Here is a 23,528-nt window from a genome sequence, read left to right as displayed (position 1 = left end):
TATTTCCAACAGAGTATGAGAAATATTTGGAATTAAGTTTCCCCTTGCTGTTATTCCAAAATCATTTGAAATCATATCAGTTTAGAGGTTTGGGGATATATATATATATATATATATATATATATATATATATATATATGAGAGAGAGAGAGTGATTTTGCCATAATTGATAGTTTCAAATCTTGTCTCCCCCTCCACTACCATAGTGTCACGTATGGAATTTTTTTATGAGACTGCTTATCAAGGCCAAAAGGTACTCGAGGATAAGGAGACAACATTGTAATTATGGATAGTGGTAGGACCATAGATTGAAGTTCAACTTGCCATATAATTGTAATAGAGCAGACAGACTTGCAGAAATTTATCTTTTGTTAATCTTGTTTAACATAGATTTCTCTCTAAAAAGTGAAAATTTTCATATATTTTGACATTTTTTTTTATCTGTGCTCAGTCTTTGATATTTTTTCTCTACTGTAGTCGAGAATGTTCAAATAGATTCTGGTTTGAAAGAATTGTTGCCAGAAAACGATGTGGCTTATGATTTCTGTATGTGCAACCCACCCTTCTTTGGCAGCCAGGAGGAAGCGGATGGAGAATTTCACAGAGACGGACGGAGTAAACCACATGCTGCCTCAACGGCCAATGCAACAGAGAGTGTCACTTGGGGCGGAGAGTTTTGTTTTGTCAATCGTTTGATTAAAGACAGCCTCCAGCTACGTGACACCATCAGGTAAGGGCAATTTTCATCATCCTTATTTACAATATATATATATATATTAGGCCACAGGGGGGGGGGGGGAGACAACCAAAGCAGTAAACCTGAAGCTGGCCTGCTAAAGACACTATATGCATACAAATGTAGGCAAATTTGGGCATATTTTATTGGTTTTAAAATATAGGTTCTTTTTTACCAATTGTCATAAAATTTTAACCATAGAATAGCATTATAATCTTAAAAAAACCCTGCAAATTCTTATGTATTTTCGTCCTATAGAACCAAAGATATGAGCATTTTAATATTCAATTATAATCTTCAAAAGGCCTGCAAATTTTCATGTCTATTGACTCTTTGATGAAGATGGACATCAAGGCAGTTCCTCATCCTCCCTATAGTCTAGATCTTGCTCCCTGTGACTTTTGGTTATCCCTGAACTCAAGGAAGACCTTAGAGGCTGTCGTTATGAGACAATTGGGGAGATAAAAGCGGCTTTGAGAAGTGTCATTGACACGCTCACACAAGAAAACTTCCATGGAGTCTTCCAGAAGTTGTTGGAACGGTACAACAAGTGCATTGCAGCCGGAGGAGATTACTTTGAATGAGACTAGAGTTTCATATGTGTACTATCAATAAAAATGCCTATATGAAAAAGTCTGGCAACTTATTGAAGTGAGAAAGTGGGAGATTGATAAACAGAAACTTGGTAAGAGAGGGGTTACTTGATTAGTTAATTGCAAATTACAGCCAATTATAACAATGGAAACAGACAATTTTCCTCTGTAAATATCACTATACTGCAAACAAGGTGTCTTTACGAAAATCTCTTTTTAAAATATCAAAACTTTGTACTATTTTTTTTTCTAATTGTAGTAATTCTTTTTTTTTTGTCAAAATTCAGAGTTTATACGAGTATGGTTGGCAAGAAACTCAACTTGACGGCTTTAAAGGATGAATTGCACAATCACAAGGTGAGATTGTTTTTGCGTTTCGACTGTTTCGCATATTCTCTACGGATAAATTTATCTTTAGTTGATATTTGACAACTATTTTCGTTTACTAGCCAAATAGAAAAGTTATTAGCCAAACCTACATGGTTTTTGGAATATGACATCTTCGTTATGTGACAAATACGTACATCATATAGATTTTTCTGTATTTTTTTTATATAGGTGTAATTCAAAATATGCACTGAATTTTATGTTAAAAAAACATCTGAAGAAATTTGAATGTTTTAATTCAAATTTTTTCAGATGTTTTTAAAGGTGTTTAAAAAAAGAGTATATTGTTTTATATTAAACCTTTTATTATTTAAATAATTTGACTTTGTTCATTTATTAATAAAACTAAAAAAAGAAAAGGTTGAAAAGACATTTTTCACTCAGTAATAAACTTTGGGAGATTGTTAATGAAAAAAACTCAAACGCCAAAAGATAAGTGATATGTCGTTTAAGTAAGCATTCGACATGATATGCAAATTATACTTAATTTGCATATCACTACATCTTCCTGTAACGGAGGGGCTTTATGCCACGAGTACTTCTTGTACTTCTTTTCGTGCCCTCCTTTATTTCTCTCCTTTCCCTTGGAGATCTGGATCTGTCACGTCTTTCCCTATAATCGCAGTGTTCCTCCTGCATATTCTGATCTTCGTCTTCTGCCTTGTCCCATTCTACTTCTTCGTCTTCTACCTCATCCCGCTCTACTTTTTTGTCTGCAGTCTCATTCTGCATTAACCCTTCTGTCACATCAATAGTGGGCAGCTCCGAAGACATTTCCTCATCCGATTGTTCTTGGGATCTTATTTGGTCAGCATGAGCTAGAACACTCTTATTTAATATCGCAGTATTATGTCGCTTCTGCATAAAAAATTCGTCTGTCTCGGCTTCTGTATTCCTATTTCTTTTGTACCACATCTTTTGATTTGTGACATATGACATAGTTAAAGGGGACCGTAATTGTCTGCCCATTAAGGCAGATGCACTTTCTGGCCTGCCTGAATGTGGAATTGTTCTATAACTTAGTAATAGTCTTGGTAGGAAAGCATTGATTTTCTCCTTCTGTTGCAGACATGCTTTTATGCCCTCCTTTACCGTCAAAATATTATTTTTTCCTTCTGTTCAATTCACATCGACACAGATAAAGGGCTGAGAGTGAATGTCACCAAAACGAAAGTGATGATCATTGTACACAAAATATTATTTTTTCCTTGTACACATTTTTGTGAATTATTCCATGGATTTCTGCCTCTGGATTATTATGGACCATCTTCTTCCAATTACGGGATTTCCTTGGATTTTACTTGTAAAATGGAAATTCTTTTAACTTTCTTGAAGTTTTACATTTGGATTTTACCGTCACTGGATTATTTATCTTCCACCAGACTATCCATTAATGTGTAATCACCTTTCTCTTTACCATATTCCCTCTGCTTAACTTATTTTGTTTTCAAGTAAGATCTTTGACTTATTTGTTGTTTCATCAAATACTTCTGCATGCAAAATCCAATCCCGCATTTTGCTAATTCCTACCCTCTGATGAGAAGGAAAGTATTTCTTCGAAACTCCGCGGATTAAGGACTATCCATTTATCTAGTGTTTCCTTTTCAGATTAAATATGTTTTTAACTCATTTCACAGTGTTTTTTTAACATATTTCATTAACAGTTTGCTCACATATATATATATATGAATCTGGTGGCAGTACATATTCAAGCTATTCTAGTGTTTTCGAGCAATTAAGCAAAAAGTGGTTTTCTTGATTTTTTTTGGAAAACTTTTTTTTCTGGAAATTGAATATTTTTTAAACCTCCCCACCTCCACCCCGTAAATTATGGTACTTGTACAGTTTAATCAAGATATAAAAAAACGAAAATATATATATAAAACAAAAGTTATATTGTATGTATCCCTTATGGAATGAAGTTCTCTGAAAAAAATTTCACTTAGTTTGCTCAAGTATTTTTCTTTTTTTACAGCGAAAAAAAAAACAATTCATTATGATACTGATCAAAAGGTTGTCATGTTTCGATTTTTAGGAAGAAAAGCTACGATTTAACATGAGGAGGGGGGGTCGGCTCCTTAGACTGAGTTATCTCCCCCATGGCATGTTCGAAAAATCCAAACATGGCTACCTTCAGCGTGCCATCATAAAAACGTGTTTTTCACTGTAAAAAAAAAAAAAAAAAAAACTACTTGAGCAAATTAAGTGAATTTTTTTTTTGAGAACTTGAAACCAAAAACAGGTACGTACAATATAACCTTTTTTTTTTTTTGATATTTTCATTTTTTAATGTCTTGATTAAACTGTACAAGTATTAAAATTATTTTCAAAATTGAAAACTTCAGTGGCCACAACACAAATTGAAGAAAATATAATAAAAAGTTTTACCATTCGATTCTTTATTCTACATGAACCTCAACTTTTGTGAGGGGTGGGGGGGGGCAGTTTGTCGTTAAAAAAAAGCATATAAATTATTTTTGTTTCTAAAAAAAAATCCTTAATTCTTTAGGCAATCTTGACTGAAGTCGTATGCAAGATGGCTGCCGCGAACGGATGTAAAAGATGGAACGGAATGCAAATTTTAGCCAAACAAAATTAGAGAGTTGACTGTATAGTATCTCAATGTGAAAGTATATAAAAAATTTTATTATATTTTAAAAAATTTTTGTCTGATATGTAAATGTGATTCCTTAGTTTTATGTTAACCTGAATACAATTATGCAAGCGATTGCCATATTTGTGACCTAACACAAAATTTTAACGATATACTCAATTTACGTGCTTAATAGTGAAACACGACTGAGCAATCTAATTAATCAACTCCCAAAACAATATATATATATACAATATATATATATATATATATATATATATATTGTATATATGGTTTTGGGAGTTCATTAATTAGATTGCTCAGTCCTGTTTCACTATTAAGCACGTAATCTAATTAATCAACTCCCAAAACCATATATACAATATATATATATATATATATATATGGTTTTGGGAGTTGATTAATTAGATTGCTCAGTCCTGTATATATATATATATATATATATATATATATATATATATACACACAAGCAAACAGTTAATAAAACGTTAAAAAACATTTTGAAAAAGAGTTGAAAACATATTTAATCTGAAAAGGAAACACTTGATAAGTGGATAGTCCTTAATCCGCGATGTTTCGAAGAAATACTTTCCTTCTCATCAGAGGGTAGGAATTAGCAAAATGCAGGATCGGATTTTGCATGCAAAAGTATTTGATGACACAACAAGTAAGTCAAAGATCTTACTTGATAACAGACAAGTGAAGCAGAGGGAATATGGTGAAGAAAAAGGTGATTACACGTGAATGGATAGTCTGGTGCAAGATAAATAATCCAGTGACGGTAAAATCCAAATATATAACTTCAAGAAAGTTAATTGAATTTCCATTTGCACAAGTAAAATCCAAGGAAATCCCGTAATTGGAAGATGGTCCAAAATAATTCAAAGGCAGAAATCCATGGAATAATTCACAAAAATGTGTACAAGAGAAAAAAAGGGAAAAAATTCCAATAATATTAATAAAAGAAAAATAATATATGCTTTTCACTCTACTGCCGAGACATAAATATAAATAAGAAAGATCAGAGAAGAAGAAGAGAATGCTTTGAAATTTTAAACCCTAACCCGAACCTTATTGCATTGCATAATAATCGTTATCAAAGAGAACAGAATTAAATTTAAGAAGAATCTGTAAATGTTTAAATACTATATTTACTAGTGCTTCCATGCAGCAAATAGATCATCATTAAGTAATCTATATATATAAAAGCGAAAATGTATGTATGTATGTATGTATGCTTTTCCTCGATGTCCACAAAAGGCTTCTTTCAGAGAAGCGCTTGCTCGGTTCACAACTTCTTAAAACTTTTTATATCATCTATAAATTGTAATATCTCAGAGTTACCCACGGAGCTCGCCTGTCTATTCAATTTTATTGACTTTCAAACGTTAATTATTCCACATTTCCCGCATCGTCACGCATTACATTCGGTTTTCGGTATAAAAAAAAGCGAAACTCGACTCTAATCACAGGCCGAAAGCCAGTTGTCTCAAGAGAGCTAAGTAACGTTTGTTCAATGTCGACTTCGTCATATCAGACTGTAGCTTTCATTTCGCTCCTCCTAATAAACAAGGAGCGGGTTTTTAAAAACAAACAAACCGATTTATTCACCTCATTCAAAACTGTCCCGCACAAAATGTTTACTGCCGTCACGTCAATCAAAAACTGTCCCGCACAAAATGCTTATGCCGTCACGTCAATCAAAAACGTGCACCTGTTTTTTTTTTTCTAACACTTTACTATTTTCCAACTGCGCATCGTGAAGGCTTCGTTTTTTTTCACGGGCACCTGTTTTTTTTTTTCACATTTTCGGGTTTTTTTCACATACCCCGAAAAACACCCGGGCAACGTCGCGTACCCCTCGCTAGTATATATATGATAAGGTTCAAGACTTTTAAAATTTCAAAGCATTTAAAATTGATTCTGAATTTTTTCGGATGTTTTTTAATATTGTTCTATTAAATCTTTTATTTTTTAAATAATTTGACTTTGCTCGTTTAAAAAGAAAAAAAGGTTGAAAAGACATTTTTCATTCAGCTTTGGAAGATTGTCAGTGAAAAAACACAATCAGCAAAAGATAAGCGTTTTATTATTTTTAGTCGACACTTTGGTAAAAATCACTCACAACTGCGACTGTTTCACTTGCAACGTAAAGCCCTGCTATCAAAAATAGAATTCTTTACTTTGTAGGTAAGATACAAAGATCAATCAATTGTTGATTTGAATGACAATTGAACGTCAATTTTGAAGATTTTGAAGAGTGCTACCTCTGCAGAACCAAGTCGCACTGACTCTCAATGACGAAATTATGGATGAGGTTTAACAGTTCAAGTATCTTGCTTCAACCTTCATGTTTACGAGTCGTGTTCAAATTGGTCAAGCACAACCAGTCATGTCAATGGTCAAAGCAGATCTGGAGCATGCTTTGGGTGCTTGCATCTTCATCATGGGAATTGAGAGGATTCTATCACTGACTGTGGCTGTTACGAGATGTGGTAAATTCATCCAAAGCTTGTTCAATTCACACCGACACAGATAAAGGGCTGAGAGTGAATGTCACCAAAACGAAAGTGATGATCAGTGGTCAGTGTCGGAAACTTTCCAGAGAGAGAAAATTGGAATCAGAATTCCCCCTATATTAAAAAACAAAAATCTGTATAATATATGCACCTAAGACAAAATGAAAGTATCATATTCCAAAGATCATGTACATTGATCAAATAGCTGAAAATTGTATTGGAGAAATAAAAGTTATTGATCTTTTTTTTTTATAAAGGAGTTACCACTCATAGTCAATGAGACAATGTCGTAGTAATTGTTAGTTTTGGAAATTTGGTAAATTGGATTATGTTTCAGCTAAACGATCGTTTTTCATGAAAGTCAGGCCAGGTGGAAACCATAGATTGGAGCTCAGACGAGCACATGCTATCCTCTCTCCCACAGAAGAGACGTTGCGAGCCTGTCTTTGTTTTATCGTTATTTCCATGGCAGGTGCTCGTCTGAGCTCCAATCTCTCGTCTCCCCTCGCCAATCTTTCACGAGAAACACCCGTCTGGCTGAAACTACTGTCAATAATTTTCCCCACTCTTTATCTGTGCCTAAATCCAAATGTAGATTCCATGAGCAAAGCTTCTTTCTTAGAACTGCACGCCAGTGGAACTCTCTGTTGCTTTCCTGTTTCCCACCTGACTACAACTTGGACGTCTTCAAGTCCAACATAAACAAACTCCTGACAAACCGCCCCCTTAAGTAAGACACTCTATCAAAACCCCCAATACTAATGATTACTACAATACTATCTCATTGATTACTGTACACGCAATAACCCTTATCCCTGAGTGGCCTTCAGGCCTTGATAAGTGGTGACCCCCATGTAAAAAAAAAAAAAAAGACAGGCTTGCAAAATCTCCTCTTGCAGGGAAGAGAAAAGGGCATCACTTACTAAGCTACAAAGTCTATTTTGAACTCTGTCAAGGCAAGATAAGTTCCTTTTAGCAGCTCCTCCCCTGATGTGGCAACATTACTCCATCATTGGATGTACTTGGCTCTTAACCGCAAATATTAGAGGGGCAGACTTGCTTTATTTTATATATGTAATATATATTTATATATATTTGTAAAACATATTTAATTTTCATTGCATTTAAAGAATTGATGTAAATGTTGAGAAACATCCTTTTATTTTGTTTTTCTTTTACGAAATAATTAAAAACATTTTTTAATTCATTTCAGGTACCCAAAGTTTGCTCCACTGAATTTTGTCAGGGAAAAACGATGCGCTGGGGACTAGCCTGGTCATTTGATCCCAACATAACTTTTCCAGTAAGTACAGTTGCATTCTTCAAGCAAGAGTTATTATAATCGTGATTTAGTGTCTATCTCTAACCAAAACTTTCTCTTAACGCTTAGACAGTTTTCTATTTTTTCAATGTCAGATTTCAAGGAAAGCAAGGGGAGATAAGTCAGTTTGTTATACTCTTGAATTGAAAACCATATTTAATTTCAGAAGAGTTTGTACAAGATGAAGAATTTTCAGTGGGCAGCTGTTCTATACAGGTCCTGGACTTTATAATTTTGCAGGCAAAGAGCAAAAGATCTTTCTCGTGTTGACACAAAAAAATTATGTGCTCGAATGCTAAAGATTCAATATTTTTATGGAGCAACTCTGGTTCCTGATTGGTTGTTAGCAGAACATGGCTCCAATTGTATTTGTCACTTCTTATCCCCAGTGTCTATAAGTAGAACATTCCAATTTTTGGTGATCATACATTCCTCATTAGGACCACTTTTTTTGTGATGGAGTATATGAATGAAGGTGATCTTATGTTTCAAATCCAACAATAGAATTTATTGAATTACTTGGTCAAAGGCGGTCCTGTAAGACAAAAAAAAAAGAAGGTTGAATTTTGTTCAAGGTAAACATTTATATACACCAATTTCTTAACATAAAAACATACAGAATTGGTCACACAACTCTTCAACATTAAAACCTACGATAAAACTCAATAATTTAATAAATTCTATTTTTACTTGTAATTATTTTTCTATTAGATCATTTTTGTAATTTTTATAATTTATGCTGATTTTGACTGGACGCGTAAGGACATAATAATGTTTTCACCTGAAATGCGTTTGTTCGAAATTCCATTATACTATAACCCAGCGAATGCCCCTTCACGTGAACACATGCCAGTTACAAATCCTGGTCCCAGTCTAAGTCTCGGGACCAGGCATAACCTACCCAAATTGCAACCTCTCTCATTAGGCTGTGTCAAATGTTGAACTCAGATGGCTACAAAGTTCTTACAATCCCACGCTGCTAAGTTTAATGAACCCGATTTTAACAACCAGGAAACTTCGGATGATTTGCTTTCTTGTGCCGACTGGTGTACCATTAACAAAAGGAGTTCTTCATTCATACTTTTGGCCATATGTGAATTAATTAATTATATATATATATATATATATATATATATATATATAAATATAAAAGCGAAAATGTATGTATGTATGTATGTGTGTTCGCTTTTTCTGTGTGTCTACAAAAGGCTTCTTTCAGAGAAGCGGTCGGTCGGTTCACAACTTTTTAAAACTTTTTATATCACATATAAATCGTAGTATCTCACAGTTAACAACGAAGCTCGCCTGTCTATTTAATTTGCTCGATTTCGGGAAGATAAATATTCAATATTTATCGCTCGCCGCATGTGGGTTAGTCTTTTTCCTATAACATCTTGGGGAGGGGGGCGAGCGTTCAGCAGTAAATGAATACTATCCCGCAGTCAAACTTGACCTCATTAACTCATTAAAACGGGCACCTGCTAAATCCAAGTAATTAAATAAATTCAAACGTGTTTCCTTTAGCATCTCGCGGTGGGGCAATCGTTAACGTCTCACTTTTTTTTTTCACACTTTAAGTTTGGGTTCGATTCTCATACTTACTTCCCCACCCCCCCGCCTCCAAACACCTGGACAACGCCGTGTACCCCTCGCTAGTATATATATAAAAGCCAAAATGTGTCTATGTATGTATACTTTTTGTGTATGTCCGCAAAAGGCTTTTTTCCGGGGGCTGCTCGCTCGGCTCGCTCCTTCTTTAAGTTTTTATATGACCTCTAAATCGTAATATCTATGACTTAACAACGGGGGTCGCCTGTCTATTTAATTTGCCCGACTTTGAAACGTTAAATATTCCACATTTTTGTATCGCCGCATATTGCTTTCGTTTTTCGGTATAATAATTTAAAAAAAAAAGCGAAACTCGATTCGATTGGTTAATGTTGGCTTCGCCATCATATCAGACAATTGCCTTATTACTCCTCCCCTAATAATAAACGATCATTATTTTCTAACACATCTTTACTAACGTTACAATAACTGCTCTCTCTGTTGTGTAGTTTTTTACTTTTTGCTGGACATACAAACACTCATTTTTTATAAATGTTTAATCTTTACTTTTCTTTCTAGAAATCTCATTTCAAAGAGAAGAAAAAGAAATTGCGCCCTCCGTTGGCTTTGTGCATCCCGATAGAAATCGCCATTGAATTCAAGACCTTCTGCATCTACGTCGTTGAACTTCTTGAAGAACTAAAGGTAGGAATTATGACAACCCCCTCATTCGAAACATTTACTTAATAATTTACATACCATAAACACATATGTAAATTAGATAGAAAAATAACATAGTTGTTTGTTTTTCTAGATTATCCATAACGGTAATATTTCTCGATTTTTTGGATGAGGATTGATGATTTGGTACTAGTGTATATTGCGAACCATATTCTCGTAAATGTTCAATAAAGCTGGACCAGAAACAATTCACCCCAAACAAGGCACAGTGCCACTAAGTCATAAGACGCTACTATATGGGACAGATTTGCAGGAATACCGCGTGGGAAATTGGGCAGCAAAATGTCTACATTACATTTGAACTTCTGGATATCAGTACAGTAAGAGAAGCAGGAGTCTAGGAGAGAATGCCAACGTCTAGCAGTTTGAGAGAAAAAGCTATTTGAGTAAAAGGCTTTACAGCATCTAGGAATCTCTACAATATAGGGGTGGGATTTTGGTGCTTGTCAGGTTTGTCAGAGGTATCTATTTTGAGGGGGTTCTAGTGCTTGGGGATAAGAGTTATTGCGGGTACAATAATCAATGGGATAATATCGTAGTAATCGTTAGTAATGGAGATTTGATAAAGAGTCTTACTTAAGGGGGCGGTTTATCAGGAATTTGTTTATGTTAGACTTGAAGACATCCAGGTTGTAGTCAGGTGGGAAACGGCAAACGGAGGAGAGTTCCACAGGCATGCACTTCTAGAAAAGAAGCTTTGTTCGTGGAATCTACGTTTTGATTTAGGCACAGATAAAGAATAGAGAAAATTATTGACAGTGGTTTCAGCTAGACGGGTGTTTTTCGTGAAAGATTGGCAAGGGGGCACCAGAGAATGGAGCTCAGACGAGCACCTGCCATGGAAATAACGATAAAACAAAGACAGGCTCGCAACGTCTCTTCTGTGGGAGAGAGGTTGCAGGGAAGAGAAAAAGACACCCCCCACTAAGCCACGAAGTCTATTTTGTACTCTGTCAAGGCAGGATAGGCTGTTTTTAGCAGCTCCTGCCCAGATGTGGCAGCAGTACTCCATCCTTGGATGTACTTGGCTTTTATATAGATAGAGAATTGCATCAGCAGTGAGATATCTTCTGGAGCGGTAGGAGGATCCCACCATTTTCCCAGCAACCTTGGCAACAGACTTGATGTACATATTCCATTTCAGATCAGGAGTAAAGGTCAATCCCAGAAGCTTGTCAAAACATGAAGCCTCCCCAAGACAAGAGCCATCCATTTCAATTGATGCCAGATGGGGATCAGAGCGTTGATGATGTAAAGATATGAGCTTGATTTTAGGTGCATTAAAAGTAACCAGTCACCTCTTCCCCCCACTACCATGCGCTCAAGATCAGAGGAGAGAGAATCAGAGAGAACTTTGTCATTTACGGCCTTTGATGTGTTGCCGTAGATGGTCGTGTCATCAGCATAGATATCAACGAATGATTTAAGTATGTGTTTTGGGAGATCATTGATGTAGATCAGATCAGGAAGAGAGTTGGGCCAGGATGAACCCCTGAGGGACTTCAGCATTAATACTGTGGGCCTCTGATTTCTGCCCATCAATCACTACTCTTATGAGCCTATCAGAGAGAAATGATTTAATAATCGGGACGGGACAGAAGTTGGAGTTTGGCCGACAGTGCATGACCTATTAGGTTGGCGACTCTTTTTTTAACTGTATCTAAGAGCGAGAGACTAATGGCAGATGCACCAGCCCAGTTGTGACGACAATATTCCATGCATGGATGAATAGTGGCTTTGTAGAGGGATACTCTCAGGTGTGAGTCACTTTTTAGCACAGTACCACAGTAGCCTACCTTCCTTGCAGCAGCCTTGGTGATTATCTCACTGTATTTGTTCTAGTTCATATTTGTGAATGTTAAGTTTAGGAGCTTGAAGGAAATACTTTCACGTAATATGTCATTAACTATGGCAATACGTCATTGAGAAAGTTTTTTGTAATTATTAAAGGAAAAAGCTTAGTCCTGGCAACATTGAACGTTACCAATCAGTTTTGGCCACCATACCTCTACAGACTGGAGGTCTTCTTCTAGACTTTTAGAGATGCATTCATTTGTTCTATTTGTTGAGTTTGTATTACTGTACACATAGATTCGAAAAAGTTGTCAAAAAACAAATATATAACAAATAAATGTTATCAAAGGCAAGATAAGTTACTTTTCTACCAAACTGGATATATTTTTTTGTGTTTTTATTCAATGTAACATGTTTATTCAGCTCGAAAACCATACAGTGTTTACCGATGTATTGGAACATTCAAGATGGTGTCTGATTTTATAAAATTATTTTTATATATAATGGTTTGAATTAAAATTTAAAATGCAAATGGTCCAGTTGTGTTCCAAACAAATATTCATTTTGAACGATATATAATATATATATAAGTGATCTCAGGAAAGGTCTCTATCAAACTCCTCTATTTTTTGTGTACAGACTTGAAACTTGTTATATAGTCTATAAAAGTAGGTGCTAAAAAAGTTAGGACTTGGCAGGCATAAGTTGACTTAACATGCTCTTACATGCATGTGCAAATACGTTAAAGTCAGTTAAATTTTGACGTTTTCTTATCTATCTGATGATAGCTTAAACAGTAACGACTAAGGCTGGATCGTTAAATGTTTGGGTTTCAATTCTAGCTGATGGCATCTAAGACATTTTTTTTATAATTTTTGAAACTACAATAGAGTATTTGGCCCTATAATGTAATAAAAATTGCATGAATTAAAATATATTTAAGCATATTTTACGACTGAGCATTTATATATAATCATAGAATCATGTCAATAATTAAATTTCTCATATATAAATCACTAATTGGGCATCCGGTGTTGCCCGGTCGTACAATATGCTTAAACATGATATTTTCATCTATGCAGATTACGTATGTATGATTATAGAATCAATCATCTATTGATTATTATATATTGCGAGGAATAATTTGCCCAGTGGACTAATTTGCAAAAAATAAATAAATAATGATATTGTCGTCCATCAAATTCTGTTTGTGTTTGTTTACAATATTATACCAGCTGATATTTGTGCTTGATGATGAATGCCCTGGAAAAGTCACTTCGGATTAATGTTTAGTTTTAAAATATGCAAACAAAGAAATGATTTGCAGTGATTTTAAATAGTACCTCTTCTTTTATCGTAACTTGAATTCATTAATAAGAAAAAATTAAAATAAAATGGTAAGGTACACCCGGGTTTGAACACGGGATCATTCGATATGTAGTTGAATGCTCTACCACTGAGCTATGTTTCAAGATGTCAACAGATCTGTTTTTTATTTCTAAAAATAAATTATTTGTTGAGATTTTATTATCTCCCTTTCTGGTACAACCTAAAATTTTCCCCTGTAAAAATTCTTTTTTATCTATAAGAAAGACTATTTTTAGGATTGGAATTTTTTCGATTTTTGATACTTATCGGATGAATTTCTGTATAAAACATATCTAAGAACACTGCCAGACATATAAATTACCTTTGTGTGAAATTTGCAAAAGATAGGCTCAGCCGTTTCAGAACCTATGAGAAAGGAACACACACACACACAAAATGACTTTTATATAATAGTAGAGAGGCTGGCAGAGAAGGATACCAGGCACTGATGTCCTCACTCGTGCTTGGCTCCCAAGCATCCCCACTGCTTCGCTGGGCTGGTCATGTAGCTCGCATGCCAGGCCCAAGAAGCTTCTGTTTGCAGAGCTCCAACATGGCAAGCACTCCCATGGCGGGCAAAGGAAACAATTTAAAGACACTCTGAAGGAATCACTGAAGGCCTTCAATGTTGATCCATCAAAGAGCCAAGTGGCGGGCCGCTGTTCATGACGGTGCCTGCAAATATGGAAGTTGTTGATCCATCAAAGAGCCAAGTGGCGGGCCGCTGTTCATGACGGTGCCTGCAAATATGGAAGTAACCAAAAAGTTGCTGCAGTGAAGCGCAGGAAGAACAGGAAGGACAATGTTTTGAAGCCCTTAAAATCTGCTACCATTCCTTGTTCTCACTGTAGTAGAAATTTTCAAGCAAAGATTGGGCTTATCAGTCATCTTCACACTCACCGATGATGACTCCCTCCCCCCCACCCCACCCACCCCGCAGGATGATCAGATAGTCCTTGTCATTCCGACAGATGAGCAACAACAACGACAACACAGATTCTTAATATGATATCCCCCCCCCCCCCAAAAAAAAAAAATGTAATGAATAAAAAAATGTTTACAAAAAAATATAATTTGTCCTAAAACCATTGGTTCTGGTGTCTTTCAGTGAGTGAGAATTCTTTGTTAGACGTAGTTATTTTAGTTATGTTTTTATGAAGTGGTGGATGAGTTAAGAAATGAAGGCCAGCTAATAAATAGAAATGTTAAAAAGCACATAATGCAATCCTAAAACCATTGGTTCTGGTGTTTTTCAATGAAGAAAAAGTCCTTCTAGGCTGAGATATTTCTTAATGCCCTTCAGCTTATTATCACTCACCTTATATTTTCTAAATCAATATAATATTTTGCTTTTTCCATCCTTAGTTAGTCCATATGTTATGCTTTGAAAAAAAAAACAAAAAAAAACAGATACCATTTTTGAAGACCAAATTTATTTATTTATTTTTTTTTTTTTCAGATTTCGTTTGTGGAGGTAAAACAGAATAATTGGATTTTAATTCTGGCTTTGATCGTGACAGAAAATAACTGGTCCAACCAGCGGCAGAAAAGACGGAAAATGCTTCGAGAACAGGCACAATCCACTGCTGCTCCAGAAAACCTTGATACGGATGCATCTACGGAAAATGCTAATTCAAAATCCCAGGAGAGTCACACAGTTAAAAAAATATCGGATTTCCCGGAAACTGGTTTAGTTAATCCGATTGGAAATTCTTTGAAAGAAAATCCTCAAACGAGTGCTGTTAGCCGAATGGAGATATCTGATAAAGAATCGGACATTCCACATCTGTCTGAATGTTCTGATAAGGTTGTTGTACGTTCAGCGTCGATTGAAATCCAGTGCTCGGAAAACGACAACATCTGTGTAGCTCCTAATGCGATCTCCTCGGAAATTGCAAAAACCTTTCCAAACATCGAACAAACTATTTTATCAACTCGGAAACATAAGAGATCTGACGATTGCAGCAATTTAGAGTCGGCAGATAATAATCATCACTCTAAGAAAGCCCGACTTGAAGAGGCAGAAAAAAATGATGAGGATGTTAACCCTGCTGAAAGTTTTATTGAAAAGGACGATTTAAAAAATGCTGTGGATTTTCCAGAAAGCTCCTCCGTGAGTTTTGTGGATCTTACAACTGATTCGCCTTCTCCTCCAGCAACTGTAAACGATTTAAATGCAAAAGGGAAGGATACGACGACAACCACTCCTTACCTTTTTAAATGTAATCTTAACCTCAAACGGAATAAGTCTTACGTGCTGCTTGAACTTGAATCGTTGGACGGAGAGAATAGGGAATTAATGCAACAACTTTTACAGTATTTCCGCAATAAATTGTTACCGTAAAAATTTGATTTGTTATTTGGATAATTTTATGTGATTGTGTAACAGTATTGTTTTATTTATTATTATTACTAGCACACCGCCCGGCATTGCCCGGTCGTAACGCTTTTTTTTTTTTTTTTTTTTTACACAGGCAGCACCACATTATCAAGGCCAAGAGGCCACTCAAGGATAAGGGTTAAAGAGTGTGCAGTAGAAATTGGACAATATAGTAATCATTAGTAATGAAAATTCGGTAAATTTGATAACTTATATGGAACGGCTCATCAAGAACTTATTTACGTTAGACTTGAACACAACCACATTGTAGTCAGCCGGAAAGCAGGAAAACGGAAGACAATTCCACAGGCGTGTAGTTCTAAGAAAGAAGCTTTATTCATGGAATCTACGTTTAGGTTTAGGCACAGATAAAGAGTGGGGAAATTATTGATAGTGTTTTCCGCTAGACGAGTGTTTCTTTTTCTTGTGAAAGTTAGGCGAGGGGAGACCATAGACTGAAGCTCAGTCGAACACTTTCCATGAAAGTAACGATACATCAGAGACAAACTCGCAACATCTCTTCTGTAAGATAGAGGTTGCAGGGAAGAGAAAAGGACATCTCCTAATATTTTGATTAATGCAGATTTCGTATTTATTATGTATGTACTGATATGAAGATGTTTAAATGTAATGTAAACAAACATCTTGTTAATTTTTCCTAGGCATGGTCCCAAATAGTAGCCCCTTACGTCCAAGTGGCGATATGCCTTGTTAGAAGCGAACATAAGAAATAAAAAAAACAATTCAAGCAAGTGTGGTCGGATGGTCTACAGAGTTTTATGATTATACTAGACTGGGTGCCTGGCGTTGCCCGAATGCTTGGAGGTGTGTGTTGAGGAAAGAAAAAAGTGGTAGCAGGCAGGCAGGCTCAAACCCGTACCATAGAGAAGGAAAAGGATGGGGGAAAAAAAAACTGACTGCTCAAATAATTCTAATTGAAGCCGGAGTTTTCTATGCTTGCACACAGTAGGGGGGCTGCAAATGATGGCAAGTGCTTCAAGGATAAACAGGTGGAACTTTGTATGTCCTCTGTACAAAACAGAAAAACACTTATTTGGGTAGTCACAGTTTTTTTTTTTTTAACCTCCTCTCCACTCTTACTCCATTCCACTACCAAATATTCTAAAAAAATAAATAAATAAATAATAATAATAATTTTCAGACTTATACCCTTGAAAAGTTAGTCTGAACGAAAAGCGCTTCAGGTGTATTTTAACGATCTTGTTTTTAATTGACTTATTTATTTTACTGAATTGTACATTGGTTACATGTAACTTGCCCCATTTTTTTTTTCCTTTTCCTCACCCCGTTTTCCATCTTATTTTAGTCGACTGAATTTCTGCTATCATTCACTTCTTTACAATTATTCTAAAATTTTGCCAATCGAATAAAGATATATATATATATATATATATATATATATATATATATATATATTAGTGATGGTATGATTCCAATATTTTTTCTGATTCCGATACAATTACCGATTCCGTACTAAATTCTCGATTCCAATACAATTACTGATTCCGATTCCGATTCTTTATATTTCTCTAAATATTTAACTATAGAGTTGCTATTTTCTCCGATCAACGTAAAAATGTGCAAATGTAAAAATTAGTTTAACTTCTAGTTTCAAATCAATAAATATTTAATATTTTATCATCAGTATTAACAGGAGAAGATTTTGCTCTAAACAAAATCAAATAAAAAAGACAAAAGAATCGTTTTTAGCATTGGAAAATCAGCACAATTTTTTCTGAGAGCGATACCTCTAAAAATTCCAATATTTTTTGATTCCTGATTCCATGGAATGAAACATGGAACCTCCCCAAGATGAGAGCCATTCATATTGCTTGATACCAGACGGGGATCAGGGCATTGATGATGGAAAGACAGAAGCTTGGTTTTAGATGCATGAAAATTAACCTGACACCTCTTTCCCCATTGCACCACATGATCAAGACCAGAGGAGAAAGAATCAGAAAGAACTTGGCCGTTTACGGCCTTTGAAGCGTTGCCATAGATGGTAGTGTCATCAGTATAAATGTCTATGAATGATGTAAGGATGTGATTTGGAAGATCATTGATGTAGATCAGGAAGAGAGTTGGGCCTAATACTGTGGGCTTCTGATTTCTGCCCATTAACCACTACTCTTATGAACCTCTCAGAGATAAATGATTTAATAATTGAAAAGACATAGTAAAAAATATAACAAATTTATAAATTAAAATATTTTTTTTTTAATTTTTTTTTATTACATTTTCACCCCAAACAAGGCACATTGCCACTTTGGTGTAGGGGGCTACTATCAGGGGAAACATCTACTGGGGTACTATGTAGGGATTTGGGCAGCGAGATGTTGGTTCACGTTGGACTTGAACTTATGCATGTCAGTACAGTTGGGGAAGCAGTGACCTGGAATGGAATTCCAAAGTCTAGCAGTTCTGGGGAAGAAACTACTGGAGTAGAAAGATCTTTTACATCTAGGGATCTCTACAGTGTGGGGGTGGGATTTTGCAGCTTGTTGGGTCTGTCGAGGGTGTTTACGTCGTGGGGGCACAAGTGCTTGCAGTTCATCAGAGCATTCACCATTATAATACTTGTAGAACAGGCAGAGGGATGCAACGTTTCGACGATGGGACAGAGGCTGAAGCTTAGATGCCAGTTTAGGGCCTATCAGATTGGCGACTCTCTTTTGAACCCTGTCAAGGAGCGAGAGACTAGTAGCCGATGCACCAGCCCAAATATGACAGCAATACTCCATACATGTGCGAATAGTGGCCTTGTAGAGGTACAGGATACTTTGGGGTGTTAGAAGTTTTCTAGCACGGTAGAGAGAGCCCACCTTCCTCGCAGCGGCCCTGGCAATGCTCTCAATGTAATTGTTCCAGCTCATGTTTCCTGTGAACGTTAGGCCAAGGATCTTGAGAGACGTACTCTCAGATAAAGAGTCGTTGACCATTGCTATAGGTGGTAGAGAAGGTTTCTTGTAATTATTGAATGAAACCAGTTTTGTCTTGGCAGCATTGAACGTGACCATCCATTTTTGTCCCCTTCCACTACTGATTGGAGGTCATCCTCTAGTGTTTCTGCCATTACTTTAGATATATGTTCATTTGTTTTCCTGTCGTGCCTGCTATAGAGTGTGGTGTCATCAGCATATATACCCATCTCAGAGGCAATTTTGTCGGGGAGGTCATTTATGAATATCAGGAACAGCAGAGGTCCAAGGATAGATCCCTGGGGCACTCCCGCATTTATATCATATTGTTTAGATGTACGACCGTCGAGGATAACCTGGATTTTTCTCTTATCTAAGAAGGATTTAATTATGTTAAGTATTCTACCAGTGATACCGTATGATCTAATCTTCCTGAGGAGACCCTCATGCCATACCCTGTCAAAAGCCTTAGATATATCTAGAGCTACCGCTCTGCCCTCTCCCGCTTTGTCCAGTGAATGGTATATGCGTTCAGAGATTACAGTTAGGATGTCTGCCGTGGAACGAGCTTGTCTAAATCCATATTGTTGGTCGGTCAGAAGTTTAGCATCTGTAAGGTGCTGGATTAGAACATGGTTAATTAAGGTCTCAAATATTTTGGCAAAAAGTGGGAGGAGACTAATAGGGCGATAATTTAATGGGTCAGTTCTTTCGCCAGAATTCTTGAATACTGGTACAACAGAAGCAATTTTCCAACAGCCTCGAAAGCAAGATTCATTAAGGCATTTGTTGTAGAGTTTGGAGAGAACTGAAGCTACTTCGGCTGAGCACTTTTTTAATAGCACAGCTGGGATGAGATCGGGTCCACATGCTTTTGAAGTGTCAAGGTTTTTTATGATAGCATGCACCTGAGCAGGGGTGATTATTAGATCGTCAAGCGTGGCATCTGTCCGCATAGGAAATTGAGGTAGGGGGTGGTTTAGAGGGTCCAGTGTGAAGTTTGAGGCAAACCGACTTGCAAGCATGTTAGCCTTCTCGGTTGCTGAGCAAAGAACCTCATGATTGTTGGTTAGTGGGGGAATTGTTGATTGCCCATTATTTACTACACTGTTGTAGATTTTCCAGAAGTCACGAGTTCCTAGTTTTTGTGCTTCGATGCGTTTTTTAGTGGTTTCCGTAAATTCCCTCTTAGCTGTCGCTATTTCTTTCTTAACGTTACTTCTAGCTTCTATGTACTTCTGTCTGTTTGAACTGGACTTATGTCGGTTAAACCTGCGGAATGCATGCTGCCTTTGAGCAATGGCAGTTGCGCAAGTCGAAGTAAACCATTGGGGAGAGTGGGGCTTGCTATAGAATTTCCGCATGGGAACATGCGCTTCGATTGCAGTTTTGAACCATTCAGTGGTCTCGGTTGCACACTGTTCAGCAGGAAGAGAAAAAATATTTCCCCATGGGGCATCTCTGATAAGATCTCTGATGGCTTCCCAGTCAGCCTTTTTATAATATCTTGTTGTTTTGAGCACTGGCTCTTCAGTTTTGGGTCTAGAGTTTAGGGCGATTTCAACCATTATCACCGCATGATCAGCGTTCCCAAGTGGGCTGTCGGCTTTCGTTACACAGTCATCAGGAACTGTGGTCAAAAACAGATCTAATAGTAATGCGTGTTGTTCTTCCTGATCAGGGAAACGGGTTGGAAAAGTAACAATTTGCGATAGGGAGTGAGATACAGAGAAGCTATGAGTTGCGCTGCCTGCTGCATCTGTGTAAGTAGAGAATCCAAGCCAGTTTTCGTGATGGACATTAAAGTCACCAAATACATGTACTTGGGCGCTAGTGTCGAAGGAGAGTGCTGTGTCTATGCTGTCAGATACTTTGTTTATTATGGTGCAGTCTTGGGTCGAGGGAGAGAGGTAGAGAAAGTAAAAGTAGCTAATGTTGTGTTGCATGATTAGTCTAAAGCACATAAAGGCTTGATCATCCGTTTCTAGGTTTGTTTCTCTAGTCAAGGGAAGGGTATTACGAATGTAAACTCCAAGTCCGTGCATATGTCTGTCAGAGTCCTTACGGCAGAGTGGGAGATATCCAGGCATGTTAAAGTAGTTAGAGGGGATGGAGTGCTAAGATATCCGGGGTATTTGTGAGGAGAAATGCTTCAACATCAGCTAAATTAGTTCTCAGCCCATGGATATTTGTGAATGCAAGCCTCAAGGGAGGAGGCAAGTTGGATTTGTTTGACCCTAAGCCTGGGTTAAGCTTATTTTTAGATTGTACTGTCATCATTTTTTAACGAGTTTCAGTTAGGTTAGGGGAAGCCGAACAGGAGGTTATGCAGAATATCACACATGCATCACACGTAGACCATCAGCTGACCCTCCATCAACTAGGATTGTGGCCTCAGGAAAGCCCACCGGGGATGAGTGCAGGGTCCCTTTCCATGCGTGCCATGGCACTGCAAACATCCCGATATTATACAACTGTCGATGGAGCAGCCGCTCTAAGCACTACCAAAGAGTTAAGGCTCCTGTACTACCAGTCGGAAACAGCAGCCAGTAACTGTCAATCCTGTACCCTCAACCCATCAGAGGAAGGTCAACCCAATCTAATTGCTCAGGCATATATGGTACTCAAGCATTCTCAAGTGCCCAGCTTTAGGGGTGGGGTGAGTCGGGAGTGGGGGAAACGGCGTTCATTGCCCTAGACAAGAAACAAGATCTACCAATGGGTGTTTCTGTCGAATCACTGTGATAGTATCTCTGCGCCTGACTAATAGGCAAAGAAGGAGTATGGAAGCCGGGCGATAGGCAGGACCTATCTACTCCTTAAGCTATTTAGGTTTGCAAACCGGTAATTTGTTTGAGTCACCAGCTCTAGGAAGGTTGTCATCCAAGACTGAAGAGGCCTCCCTCCTCTTTGGTTTAGTTTCAGAGTTTTCCTTCCCCTAGACGGAGCAGCATTGAGAAATTTTTTTAAATTCAATTTAACATTATATAATCAATTTAACATTATATAATCAATTTAACATTACATAATCAATTCTTAATGATGCAATATTTTAAGTTTTAAATTTATTATATTTTTTACTAGAATATCTTGTCTTTTTCTTTTAACAACTAGTCCTTTTACTTTTCTAAGTTTAATCTTAACCATATTACTTTTCATGCTCACATTTTTTCTATGTAATCCATGATTTTTCCTGGCTTTGCTTTGAAATAATATTTTCTTTTTTGTGTTCAATATCATATGCATTATCAACAATCCATAAAAAATTTATTACCTAATTCTTAAATTTACTAAATAAAAAAAATCCAAAAAACGTAATTAAGTAAATAAACAGAAAGGGACAAAAAAGATGTGCAATATATATATATATATATATATATATATATATATATATATATATATATATATATATATATATATATCACACATCTATATTTGAATTATAACGGACTTTTTTTTTCCAAAAAGAATTTTTTTTTTTTTACATGGAGGTCACCACTTATCAAGGCCTGAAGGCCACTCGGGGATAAGGGTTATTGCGTGTACAGTAATCAATGAGATAGTATTGTAGTAATCATTAGTATTGGCGGTTTGATAGAGTGTCTTACTTAAGGAGGAGGTTTGTCAGGAATTTGTTTATGTTGGACTTGAAGACATCCAAGTTGTAGTCAGGTAGGAAACAGACAAGCGGCAGAGAGTTCCACTGGCGTGCAGTTCTAAGAAAGAAGCTTTGCTCATGGAATCTACATTTGGATTTAGGCACAGATAAAGAGTGGGGAAAATTATTGACAGTAGTTTCAGCCAGATGGGTGTTTCTCGTGAAAGATTGACGAGGGGGGGACTAGAGATTGGAGCTCAGACGAGCACCTGTCATGGAAATGAATTGCATCATATCTTTTTAAATATATTAACGGCTATATGACGTTATAAAAAAAAAAATTTAACTCTTTCACAATGCTATGGCCTCCCTCGTTTTTGAATTTCCAACAACATTTTTTCCGTTTCTGAAATGAAACAAGGTCATACATTTCATTACATCAAAACATATATTTTCACATATTTGCATTGGTGTTTTGTTTTCTTAATTTCATTTATCCAGAGGAAGTCTGGAAATAAAGACGAAACATTGATGAACACATAACTTGGTTTGTTCATTTTTTATTTCTCTATTCGATCGGAATACTATTTCCATTATTCTCATCATATATATATATATATATATATATATATATATATATATATATATATATATATATATATATATAATTTAAGATTCAAAATTCAAAAATGGTTCCATAAATATTAATACTAATATTTATAAGAAAATCCAGATGAAAATGCTCAATATTCGAGAGATAGAGCATCATAATATGAAATGAGTTAAATTTTTTCAAATTATGATTTGCAGAATTTCTTCTTCGTACATAAGGAATTCAAAATAAAGATGATTATTTCCTTATTCCATGGAGTTTCAAACGTTGGCTTTTTTTCTTTAGAGGAAAAACACTTAGCAAAAGAACGTTTGTATATGAAGGACGCTCAAGCAGATGATCACATGAGAGAATGAGGAAATAAATGTTTGTTG

At 36.2% G+C, this 23,528-nt stretch overlaps 1 protein-coding gene across 4 annotated transcripts in view; it reads left to right on the top strand.

Moving 5' to 3' along the window:
• Positions 1-15,968, top strand: part of LOC145269844 (RNA N(6)-adenosine-methyltransferase mettl16-like) — a 50,236-nt gene extending 34,268 nt beyond the window's left edge. For all 4 annotated transcript variants that reach the window (XM_080125569.1, XM_080125568.1, XM_080125570.1 and 1 more), the window contains exons 4-8: positions 478-730; positions 1,617-1,686; positions 8,063-8,152; positions 10,298-10,423; positions 15,081-15,968. In XM_080125569.1, coding sequence (XP_079981695.1) covers positions 478-730; positions 1,617-1,686; positions 8,063-8,152; positions 10,298-10,423; positions 15,081-15,965 — 1,424 coding nt within the window. In that variant the 3' untranslated portion in view covers positions 15,966-15,968. The remainder of the gene's footprint in view (positions 1-477; positions 731-1,616; positions 1,687-8,062; positions 8,153-10,297; positions 10,424-15,080) is intronic.
• Positions 15,969-23,528: the final 7,560 nt, after the last annotated feature.

The sequence above is a fragment of the Euprymna scolopes genome, chromosome 45 (genome assembly GCF_053919585.1).
Source record: "Euprymna scolopes isolate OS-2025 chromosome 45, ASM5391958v1, whole genome shotgun sequence".
Lineage (NCBI taxonomy): Eukaryota > Metazoa > Mollusca > Cephalopoda > Sepiida > Sepiolidae > Euprymna > Euprymna scolopes.
This window is presented reverse-complemented; position numbering and strand designations above follow the sequence as displayed.